Source organism: Belonocnema kinseyi, chromosome 7 (assembly GCF_010883055.1).
Source record: "Belonocnema kinseyi isolate 2016_QV_RU_SX_M_011 chromosome 7, B_treatae_v1, whole genome shotgun sequence".
In the NCBI taxonomy this organism is placed as follows: domain Eukaryota; kingdom Metazoa; phylum Arthropoda; class Insecta; order Hymenoptera; family Cynipidae; genus Belonocnema; species Belonocnema kinseyi.
The window spans coordinates 99,559,663-99,571,459 of record NC_046663.1 but is presented as its reverse complement, the minus strand read 5'-3'; the positions used below and the strand labels follow the sequence as shown (position 1 = coordinate 99,571,459).

General features: G+C 26.6%; 1 protein-coding gene across 1 annotated transcript in view; it reads left to right on the top strand.

The window, feature by feature from the left end:
- The window catches only part of LOC117176843 (ADP-ribosylation factor GTPase-activating protein 1), an 18,169-nt gene extending 9,905 nt beyond the window's left edge, over window positions 1-8,264 (top strand). The window contains exons 3-8 of the mRNA XM_033367184.1: window positions 2,137-2,351; window positions 4,011-4,125; window positions 4,203-4,292; window positions 4,527-4,586; window positions 4,683-4,855; window positions 7,039-8,264. Of these exons, the coding sequence (XP_033223075.1) occupies window positions 2,137-2,351; window positions 4,011-4,125; window positions 4,203-4,292; window positions 4,527-4,586; window positions 4,683-4,855; window positions 7,039-7,261 (876 nt within the window). The 3' untranslated portion in view covers window positions 7,262-8,264. The remainder of the gene's footprint in view (window positions 1-2,136; window positions 2,352-4,010; window positions 4,126-4,202; window positions 4,293-4,526; window positions 4,587-4,682; window positions 4,856-7,038) is intronic.
- Window positions 8,265-11,797: the final 3,533 nt, after the last annotated feature.

Genomic DNA, 11,797 nt, shown 5'->3' with positions numbered 1-11,797 from the left:
GATACTTTTACCATTGGTCTTAACATGTTGAATGATACTTCTAAGGTTTGGAAGGTTTCGAAAAAAATTTCCAAGTTTTTTAAATAGTTTGAAATGCTTGAAGAAAGTAAAAAAACGTTATTTGAGTCAGTTTGAAAGATATCTTTCACAATTCTAAAACTCCTAAATATCTTTTAAACTGACTCGAATTTTTCCTATAATTTTTCAAACTCCGGAAAACTAAAAAATGGTTTTTTTTCGACTTATCTAAAAATTTTCCATTTTTTATAATTTGATCAAGAATCTCAGGAAAATAATATATTTATATAGACTGGAAACAAATAAAAAATTTATCTTTAAAAAGGAAATGTTTATTCGAAGTTTTATATTCTTTTTCAAAATTATTTATCCCATAAAATTGTCATTTGGGTGCAATTTTCTTTCTTTCATGGCTGAAAAATTTTTGTTTAAAATTGAACTAAATGGTTGAAAATGAACCTTCTTGGTTGAAAATTAATCTTTTTTGGTTAAAAATGCAGCCTGTTGTAAATTAATTTTTTTTTCTTCTTAAAGATTTTTCATTTCAGTTGAAAATAAATATTTTCGGGTTAAAAAATCGAACTGTTTTGTAGAAAAGTCGCCTCATTTGGAAAAAACTAGTCTTTTTTGGTTAAAAATGCAACTGATGAAAACTATTTTTTTTTTGGTTTAGGATTCAGCTATTTTGTTGAAAATGTGTCTTTTTGGGGCTGAATTCAATTGTTTTTTATTTTTAATAAAAATCTTTTTTAGTTGTAATATCATTTATGTATACATTTTTCGTTAAGAATGCACTTTGAAGTACAAAATTTAATGTTTTCCTTTCAAGGAACATAACAACATCCAATTAGTTAACGTGATCTAAAGACTTTTTCTCACCTGCAATACTTAAAAATAAAGATAGAATATCATATTCCCTTAATAATATAAATGGTAACATTTTTAAAAATACTGATAAATTTATGACGTTCGCTTTGTTATGAAAAATATCTTTTTTATAAATTTGATTAAAATTTAAACATACACTTTCATCTAATATGTAAATTAATCGGTAAAGTTTATAAACTATATAAATTTGTTATTTAAATACATATTTTAAATGTTAAAAATAAAAAATTCTTATACTTCCTATTAAATAAGTCTTCAGAGATCTTCAGAGGCCAACAAGATTTTTTAAAGTTTTAAGTAGATATCTGAAAAATCACTGTTTTCTCTGCTAATTTAATTAAAAAATCTGAAAATATTGTGACAATTTGCTTTGAAGCGTTTAGAAGAACAACGTTTTTTAACTTATTTTAATGTTACAGCTTCTAGAAAAGTAAGATTAATGGATAAAAGGTTTTAAATTTTCCAAATACTCTTTGTTGTTGCTGACAATAGGACTATCCATGACCCCTTGACCATATTAAATGAGGCTATATGTATGTATCTATTAATGTAGATTAATAATTTTCTACGGTATCAATTTAGTAAATTAAATTGTTCCAAATAATTTTATTTGATAAGATTTATTTCTAAATGTTTCTAAACATTATTTGCATTTGTTCTTTCAATCAAAAAATAGACAAATGAAAATCTGACATGATTGAATGAACAGTGTCGCGAAAGTGAATAAAAAGTAAATAAAAGTGAATAAAAAAATATATAATTCAGATTATTTTATTCTTTGAACGTTTAATGTATAAATCAAATGCAAGTTTATTTTCTAATAAAGTTTGTGCTTTTTTAAAAAAGGGTTACATTTTTTTATTTTTGTTCATTACGCTAGTTTTTTTTAAAGAAAAAATGCTTCTTTTTCGAATAAAAATTCCCCTACTATCCCTACAATTAAACTGCTAAAGAACTATAAACCCTGTTAAATTTTAAGCTACTTATGATTTAATTCTTGAAAATTTCACTTGGACACATGGTGACACAAATTTTGTGATTTACAAAATTTAAAATCACCAGGAATAAAGAAATTCATACCTCAAAATTCAGGGTTTGGAATACATGAATCGAAACTTGTAAATAGAATTGAAAAATATAATTATTCATGTACGTGTATATTTAAATTTGTTATTATCGAGTTAATTGTGGAAAATTTGAATAGTGTGAAAATTCTTCATTTAAAAACAGATTGCTACAACTGCCAAAGGAGAACCATGGAGTCCTTCCACTTCTAGCGCCAAAGACTTTGTGAGCAGTTCTTTTTATGAAAGCAAACAAGAACATAGTTCCTCCTATCAGAGCGATCAAGGAGGCACTTATGAAAATTTTAACACACCAGGTTTCAAGGCTCAAACAGAATCATTCTTTAACAGAAAGCAAAACGAAAATTCAACTCGTCCTGAGTAAGTTGAAACTGAATGAGTAAAATTAAACAATTATGTTCGATGTATAATATTTCGTATTTTCAGGGCTACCACACAGTCACTTAAAGTCGCTTCTAGACACATTTTTCAAGTATCTATTCAGTCACCTTTTGAAATAAAGAGTCAGTAATCACCTTTTAAGGAAAGAGCTTCTTTTGTGGTTAAAAATGTAATAATTTAGTTTAGAATTTAATTATTTTATTGATAATTCAACTATTTTTTTGATAAGACACATTTTTTGGATAGGAAATTCAACTGTTTGGCTGAAACTGCAACTGTTTTTGCTTGCGGTTTGGACTTTTTTGTTCGAAATTTCCACCATTTGATTGAAGATTTTAATATTTAGTTCAAAATTCAACTTTTTGTTGAAAATTCGTTTGTGTTGCTTGAAAATGCAACTATTTGGTTCTAAGTACAACTGTTTGTTTGCAAGTTTGGTTGAAAATTGATCTTTTCGGGAATACGAGCCAAATTTTTTCGATAACATTTACTTTTTTAGCTGGATATCTCAAGTTTTTTGGAAATTCACATCTTTTGGTAGAAAATTTCTCTTTTTTTTGCTTGAAAATGCAACCATTTGGTTGAAAATTTTCAGCTGTCTTGGTTGGAAATTCCTCGTTTCTGGATTAAAAGTCAAATGTTTTCGAAAACATTCGAATTTTCAGCTTTAAAAAGTCCACTCTTTTGATGAAAGTTCATCTCTATTGGCAGAAACAAATTCTTTTTTGGTTCAAAATTCAACTATTTAGTCGTAAATTTAGTTTTATTTGACGGAAATGAATTTTGTTGTTTACAATTCATCTTTTTTCTCGTAAAAATGACATTCTTTTTGACTAAAAATGAATCATCTGTTTTGGCTGAGGATTTAAATATTTTGTTGAATATTCGCCTCTTTGGTTGAAATATTAACTATTAAATTTTTCTTATTTTATTTTTCTTCAAGAATTTCTCTTTTCGTTGAAGGTTGAACTTCTTTGTGAAAAAATAATTTTTTTGGTTGAAGATTCACCACTTTAGATGGAAATTCATCTCTTTGTACCAGAAGTGGACTATTTTGTTGAAAATGATTATTTTTTAAAATTAATTGCTTTAACTGAACATTTAACTATTCCATTTTTGATTGAAACTTTACGTTTTTTAGTAGAAAATTCCCTATTATTCCTATATTATAGTGAAAACGAACCCTATTGAACCTGTTTTGTGATCATTTCAGGCTGTATAGTCTGCAATATTCAAATTTAAACTATTTTAGATTATATTTTTCTGTTTTTTCAGCAATTGTGACTTTGGTTTTCACCCCTGAATTTAGCAGTAGAATTTCATCTAATCTTGTGAATGCAAGCCGATAAATTAAACGTGTAATATTATTAAGTCACTTTTTTTCTGTGGCAGCGTATTTTTTATCTTCTTTTTACATACATTGATTTATATAATAATTTTACATTATAAACAGAGTTAGCTGTGAAATATGACATACTTCACAAAATTTAGCAATTGGTTTGTCCAATTCTTGAAATCTAAGAACCTACATTTTTGTCATGTTTTACATCTAATTTTATTTATAATTAATTATTTACTCAGGCGCATAATATCGCACTAAACCATTTGCCATCTGTTAATAATAATTTTTCTTTAAAGTCACATTCCACCAAACCAAGGAGGAAAATATGGAGGGTTCGGCTACCAAATGGAACCACCACCAAAAAGTTCTTCTCAAGAATTTTTTGATACTGCCGTGTCTTCCTTAGCAAGCGTAAGAATTTCAATTTTTCTATTAAAACCCTTGATCCTTATTCTGTCTGTTTTATAATTTATTTAAATAATAAATAGGGCTGGTCCGTATTTTCTTCATCAGCGACTAAAATAGCCAGCAAAGCCACCGAGAATGCTATTAAAATTGGAGGATTCGCTTCGCAAAAGGTATCAGAGATTTCAGAATGTGTAGGGGAGAAGGTATGTGTTGTGTTTCTTTTATTTCCCCTATTTTCTTGTGACGTTTTCCTTTCCTTTTCCCCTCTAATTCTTTCCTGTTTCTAACATTTTCTTTGGCAAAATAGTCTGCTTTATTTTTGTAAATGTGTGAGTTTTTTTATCGTTTATCCCTTTCCTCTTATTTATGATTTCATTTTTGTTTCTTTAATTTGATTTTGTTAGGTTCGAGAAGGTACTCTTTTGGAAGAAGTGGGTTCACAAGTGAATAACTTAGCTGCCAAGGTAGTCAGGCTCGAAAGATTAAAAATATAAATACGAGTACAAAATTTTAGTTGTCAGAAATTTGTATTTTAATTGCGACGATATTTTTACTCTTAGGTTGGAGATTTAGGAAGGAGAGGATGGGGCGATATTAGCGGGAGCAATACTTCTGAACAGCATCGCTACAGTACTCAAGAGAATTATCAAAATTCTAACAGTTATCAGGACAGTATTAACAGAAACGAACATTCCAGTGAAAAGTCGTCACTTGTCTCTGGTTCTAATCTTAAGTAAGTTTTCTAGAATTACTTAGGGTGTCTAGCGACATGGAAAACCTTAAAAACCTGAAAATATTGATTTTTTCATGAGAACCTTGTATTTTACTTATTTTTCTGATCTTCGTATATAAAAAATTTGATTGAAATCCGAAGAGTAATTAAAATTTTGTGGTCTATTCTAAAAGAAACTCTTCGTTTAAAAGAAGAAATCTTTGGATGATTGAAGAAAAATGGTTGATTATAGAATATTTCGAGAAATTTAAGTTGACTTTTTATACAATTGTGCAAATTATTTTCTTGATTGCAATAAACAGAGTTTAATATAGTGAATAATTTCTTAAGTTCTTAATTGGAAATTAAGTTTTTGATTAAATAGTATTTTCATATTTAAAATTTGGCAAATAATGGTATTAGATGCATTTTTTGTGGCACTTATTTTATTTATCAAAAAAATTATTCTGAACACGCAGTTTTTTCTTTAGTAATTAATAATGTAAAAAATAATGACCGAAAATGTGTTAACGAGTCGCAAGTTTTATTCTGAAGTTGGGCATCATAAGTTAGGGTTAAGTGACAATTTGAAAAATATGATCGAATCTTAAAGTAACCTTTAGAGTAGCGTTATTAGTATTCTTAAAAAGTGGATAATTCCTTAATAACTTCTATTACTGCGTATTTAATAAAATACAAAAATGGAGTGGACATGTAGTACTCTTTAGAAGTGAATTAGATTAACCCATTAGGTCCCAAAACGAAGAAACTCCTCTCTTACGTTTGACCTTGGATAATTTTATGAAAAAGGTAAAGTATTGATGGTAAAATACTCTTTTCTACTATTTTCGGGTATGCTCTAAACGATGCCATGGTTTCAAAACGGAAAATATTGATTTTTAATTAATAATTAACAAATTTAAAAAAAAAACTTTTAAAGCAATTTTTTTGTCAATAAAAAAATAGATGGAGAAGGAATTTTTTTAGCGTCGCAATTATGTACAAAAGTGCACAAAATTTCTAAACTTTTAAAATCCGTTGAGTTTTTTATCTACGATTTTTTTTAACAAAATGGGGGCCAAAAAGCGGAAACCAAAAATTTTTAATTTCGTTTTATCGATATTTTTTGGGATTTTTTACATATATGAGAGTTCTGCAGATATATAAGCGCGAGAGAATGTAAGTGAGAGAGGATATGACCACAGTTCCACTGTACTTCAATTATTATGCTTTAACTTCAGTGTTACACAGCAGAGTCATGTAAGATTGTATATCAGTAAACATTAACTTTTAATTTTATGAAAATAATATCAGTGAATCACTCAATCTTTGGAAAAAACCGATATTTCATTCACTGCATTGGATTTTGGTGTGAAAAAGACGTAAAATAGCAATAAAATGATTTTTTATAATCTTAATATCCTGATTTTACCTATGTAACACTAAATATTTTTATTTTGTTTAAAAAGAAACTACTCAAATACCTCTTTACTGAAATAATTAAATATTTATATTATTTGAGCGAAAAAATCACCAAAAATATCGATCAGACAAAAATTTAAATGTTTGGTTTCCGTTTTTGGCTGCCATTTTGTTTAAAAAAATCGTAGATAAAAAACTCAACAAATTTGAAAATTTCAGAAATTTTGTGCACTTTTGGGAATATTTGCGAAGGTAAAAAAGATTCCTTTCCCCTCTATTTTTTGATTTTAAAAAAAAATTGCCGAAAATTTTTTTTTTTAAATTTGTTAATTATTAATTGAAAATCAATATTTTCCGTTCTTTAAACCATGGCATCGTTTAGAGCATATCCGAAAATAGTAGAAAAGAATATTTTACAATAAATTCTTTGCCTTTTTTATAAAATTATTCAAGCTCAAACATAAGAGAGTAATTTCTTCTTTTTGGGACTTAATGGGTCAAGTCCATGTTGTGCCGTGTCCGAAATAGCTTTTTGATTTATGATAAATTAAATTAATAATTACAAAATAAATAAATAAATGCAATGATTTTTTTTTTACATTTTTAATAAACGGTTATTTCATTATTTGATGTACAAAAATGGTGAGCAGGAAAAACTTGATTTCTTCACCTGCAATAGCTGGAAATCCCTTGAATTTCGTTCCTAAGAATCGCTAGACACCCCTCACGGATATTTCATTCATTAAATTTGGAAATATACTTTTAATTTAAAAATTGAACAGATCGAGTGCTTCATCGACAAATTCACCTGCGCACGATTGGGATTGGGAATCAAAGCCACGATCGATTTCCGAAGCATCTGTAGAAAGCAAATCGTCAACAACCAGACGAGTGAAGGAAAAGCAAACTAAAGAAGAATCGCTGATGAATTTCGAAAAAGAAAGTTCGGGAACAGTATATACTTCAAAACTAGAAGAAGATGCTTGGGAAATATTGAAGGATTAGTCCTCGTAGCTCAAAAATTGGGATGCGATTTTCTTTTCAAGAGAAATAACTTTTCTGTGGTTCATCAAATATTATAAATATGCTTTGATTTTTCGCTAATCGAACCGGTGACCGCAAGAAATTGAATATTGCATTTATATCGTATTACAAAAGCCGAAATGTACATAAGATTCCATAAGATTCTCTACTTATCGAATACAGAAAAAGCAACTCGAAATGAAATCTTTGACTTACAGTTGTATGAAAAATAAAGTCTGACGTTATATTGGATGTTACTAGATGTGAAAATGTTAGTGTTTATAGTGGAATTTACTCCCCTGACTTTGATCATCGGGAATCCTGTTTGTTTTTTTAAATAAGGAATACGGTTAGAAAATTGTATTATTATACTCGACCATAATTGTATGTATATCTCCTTCATATTGTTTTTTATTATTAGTAGAGAATATTGACTGTGCAATTGCAGTTAAAGAAAAAAGAAAGACAAATAAAACTGACTTAATACTATGAGCAATAGAGGATTTATAAATAACACATAGCATTATATGTAAGGTATCCAATTGATTAGATAGGAAATGAAGAAGGGGTAATAAATCAATATAAATATCATAAATTAATTCAGTATAAATACGTAGTTATGGATAAGTAGATAAAAATACTGATGTATGAGTGGAATTTTGAATTTTAAACCAATTATTGAGAAGGAAATTTTAGAATATTTTACTATTTGAATTAAAATACTCTAGGGAACTAGATTGTCTAATTATGGAATGTTTTTCTGAAAATTTTGGCGAGTTCTTATTAAATTGAGAACCTTAATATACATAATTAATTGGATGAGGTTGAAAATTGTTTATGGAAATAAGGAAAGTACTGTGTCAATGGCAATTATAGTTAATTCCGTGTGGTGTATTCTCGCATAGTATCCTGTTCATTGATCTCTTCTGGAATAACGTGCAGTTTTAAAGTTCAGAGGCACAAATGAGAAATAAATGTCAAGTATGACTTGAATTTACGGGTTCTTATTCTTCTCCTACATAAATAACCATATTTTTGCTACCAGGAAAACTTTTTCGACTTAACAAAAGAATTTCATTATTTTATTTTTTTGTTAATTTTGGCAACGATATAATATTTTAGAAATTAGCTGGGAATAGACGCAATTAGGTTGGGTTTAAGTTTCAATAGGGTCGGTTACTCTATCTGGAAAACCTGGAATTGTCAGGGAACTATTATAAATTTTATCAATTTTCAAAGCATGCTTGATTATTTTTTAAATTGCAAAATAAGATTGATAATGGGTAAAATATCTCAAGTGTGCGACTTTTAAATTGATAATACTATTTTCAATCTGTTTCTACAGTTTTCGATTCGTTTTTATATCAAAATAACTCCCCTAAAATATTTTGACAAAAAATTTATTTTTGTAAAAGTTATTAACAATCAATGTTCTTGATCATTTTTTTGTTTGTTTTAAACATGGATTACTCGCGAACGGTTCTTCGAAATTCAATAATTGAATTATGATAAAATTTGTTACGAAGTATACTTTACGCTAAAAACTTGTTCGGTAGTAAAAAAACTTTTTTATTGTTTATATAATTGTGTGTTGGAAACAATTGGAAATTAATTGAATTTCTCCGCCTGTAAATGAATTCTTCCACATTGCAATAGATTCTAAAATCTGTTCCGAAAATTTTGGTGAAAAAAAAAAGTTTCTATTTTGCAGTAGTTCAAAAGTTATTGATTTTTTGTGACCGCATTCCGACCTCTCAGCGCTGGTCGAGCACGCTCGGACGCGATAGTTTAATCCTCAAAAAAGTATAGTGAATTTTTCAACCAAGAAGATTGATTTTCTACAAAAAAATTATTTTTTCAACAAATTGACTCAAACATTCAACCTAGTAGTTGAATTTTAAACAAAAAGAGATGAATTTTCAATAAAAAGAATTAAGTAGTTGGTATTTAAATTAAAAATCTCAATTATTTTAAATACCACCTACTAAATTTTTTTATTGGAAATTTATCTTTTTTGATTTAAAATTAAACTACTAGGTTGAATATTTGAATCGATTTGTTACAAAAATATTTTTTGGTAGTAAATTAATCTTCTTGATTGAAAATTTGACTATACTTTGTTGAAGATTAAATTATTTTATTAAAAATTAAGTTTTTGTGTTGAAACTTCAATAGTTTAGTTAAAAATTCTTTTTTTTTGTTGGAAAAATTAATTTTTTCAATGATAATTTGACTATTCGATTTTTTTTGGAAATTCACATGTTTTGATTGAAAATTCAACTACTTGATTGAATACTTAACAATTCTCTTAAGAAACAATATGTTTGGTTGAAGAATGATTTCTTTGGTTGAAAATTTATCTATGATTAGTTGAAAAATAAACCACCTTATTCTTTTTTAGTCGAAAATTAATCTTGGTTGAAAATTGATATTTTTGATTACAAAATAACTATACCTGGTAGAAAGTTGAACCGCTTGATAAAAGTGCATTTTTTATGAACATTTATCATTTCAGTCTAAAATTCGTTTTATATTGTACTTAATATGATACCCACAACAATTTTACTCAAAATAATTTACTACCCAATTGTTTCCCTATTTTTTGGCTTAAAGTTGATCCACTTTATTAAAAAATGCATTTTTTAAAAATAATGCTTGATTCTTGTGATTGAAAATTCATCTATTTAGTGGGAAAGTGAACTATTTTGATAATATTATTTTTTTAATTAATCTTTTTAACTGAAAACTTAACCATTCAACTTTTGGTTGAAGATCGAGTTTTTTTTTAGTTTATAATAGATCTATTTTGTTAAAAACTCACCCTTTTAATAGAAAATTCATCTTCTCGGTTCAAAATTCATCTTTTTGATTAAAAAATTAACTATATCTTGTAGAAAGTTAAACCACTTGATTAAAAATTCATTTTTTCATGAACATTTATCATTTTAGTTCAAAATTCGTTTCATATTGTACTCAATATGATACACGCAATAATTTTATTCAAAGTAATTTATGCTCCCATTATTCCCATATTTCTTAGCTGAAAGTTGATCCACATTAGTTCAAAAAATTTTTTTTTTTTAATGTAGCTTTGTTCTTTTTGTTAAAAATTCATCTATTTTGGGAAAAGTGAACTATTTTCATAATATTATTTTCTTACATTAATATTTTTTACTGAAAACTTAACTATTCAACTTTTGGTTGAAAATCGATTTTTTTAGTTGATAATGGATCTATTTTGTTGAAAATTCATCTTTTTCAGTAAAAAAATTAATCTTCTTGGTTGAAAAATTTATGTTTTTGAAGAATTCATTCACTTTGATTGTTAATAACTTAAAAAAAATATGTTGCAAAAATATTTTAGGGCTGTTTGTTTGATATAAAAACGAATCGAAAACTGTATAAATTGATTGAAAATAGTACAATCGATTTAAAAGTGGCACACTTGAGATATTTTGACCCTAATATCAATGATTCTTTATTTGTAAAAGAAGCTTTATAATAATGTAGTTAAGTATTTTGTTGAAAATTCATTTTTTTGTTTGAAATTAATTTTTTTAACTGAACATTCGACTATTCTATTTGTGGTTGGGAATTCAAGTATTTGCTTAAAATTCATGTATTTTGTTGAAAATTCGTTCTTTTTGGCAAAGAATAAATCTTCTGGTTGAAAGTTTAACTTATACTGAAAAGTCGCCTTTTTTATTTGAATATTCATAATTTTTATTGAAAATTCATCTCTTTGGTTGAAAGAATAATTTTTTAAATAAAAAATTTAATATTGAATTGTTTGTTTGAAAAATTATTTTCTTTAAATGATGATTCATCTTTTTTGGTATAAAAATCAAAGTTCTTCATTAAAAATTAATCTTTTTTGTTTAATTCAATTATTCTAGTGAAAGATTTATCAATTTAGTTGAAAATTCATCACTTTGAAAATGTGAATATTTTTTAAATTATTTTTTTAAAACTAAAAATCTAACTATAGTTACATTTTCATTTTTGTTTTAAAATTGATCATTAATAGTAGATAATTCAACTATTTCTTTGAAATTTCACGTATTTTCTTGAAAAATAGTTTGTTTGTTTTGTCAAGAATTGATTTTCTTCTTTGAAAATTCATCTTTTTGGTTTGAAAACCATTTAGATTCCTGTCGAATGTTCATAATTTTAGCTGAAAGTTCATCACTGTTTGAAATTTTGTTGTTTTTTTCGGTCGAAATTTTTTTTGCCTACAAATTTAATTAATATATTTTTTGTTGAATACTGTTATTGTTTAGTTCAAAATTCAACTACATATTTTGTTGAAAATTCTTCATTTTTATTTGAAAATCCCACTTTTTGCTTGGGAATTCATGTTTTTGATTGGCAAACCGTCTTTTTTCGTTTAAATTTAATATAATATATTGAAGAATATATATATATATACACACACACACACACACATAGTATATTCATGGACTTTTCTGACAACTTAGAGAAATTAATAATGATAATGATTAATTATAATGAATTAAT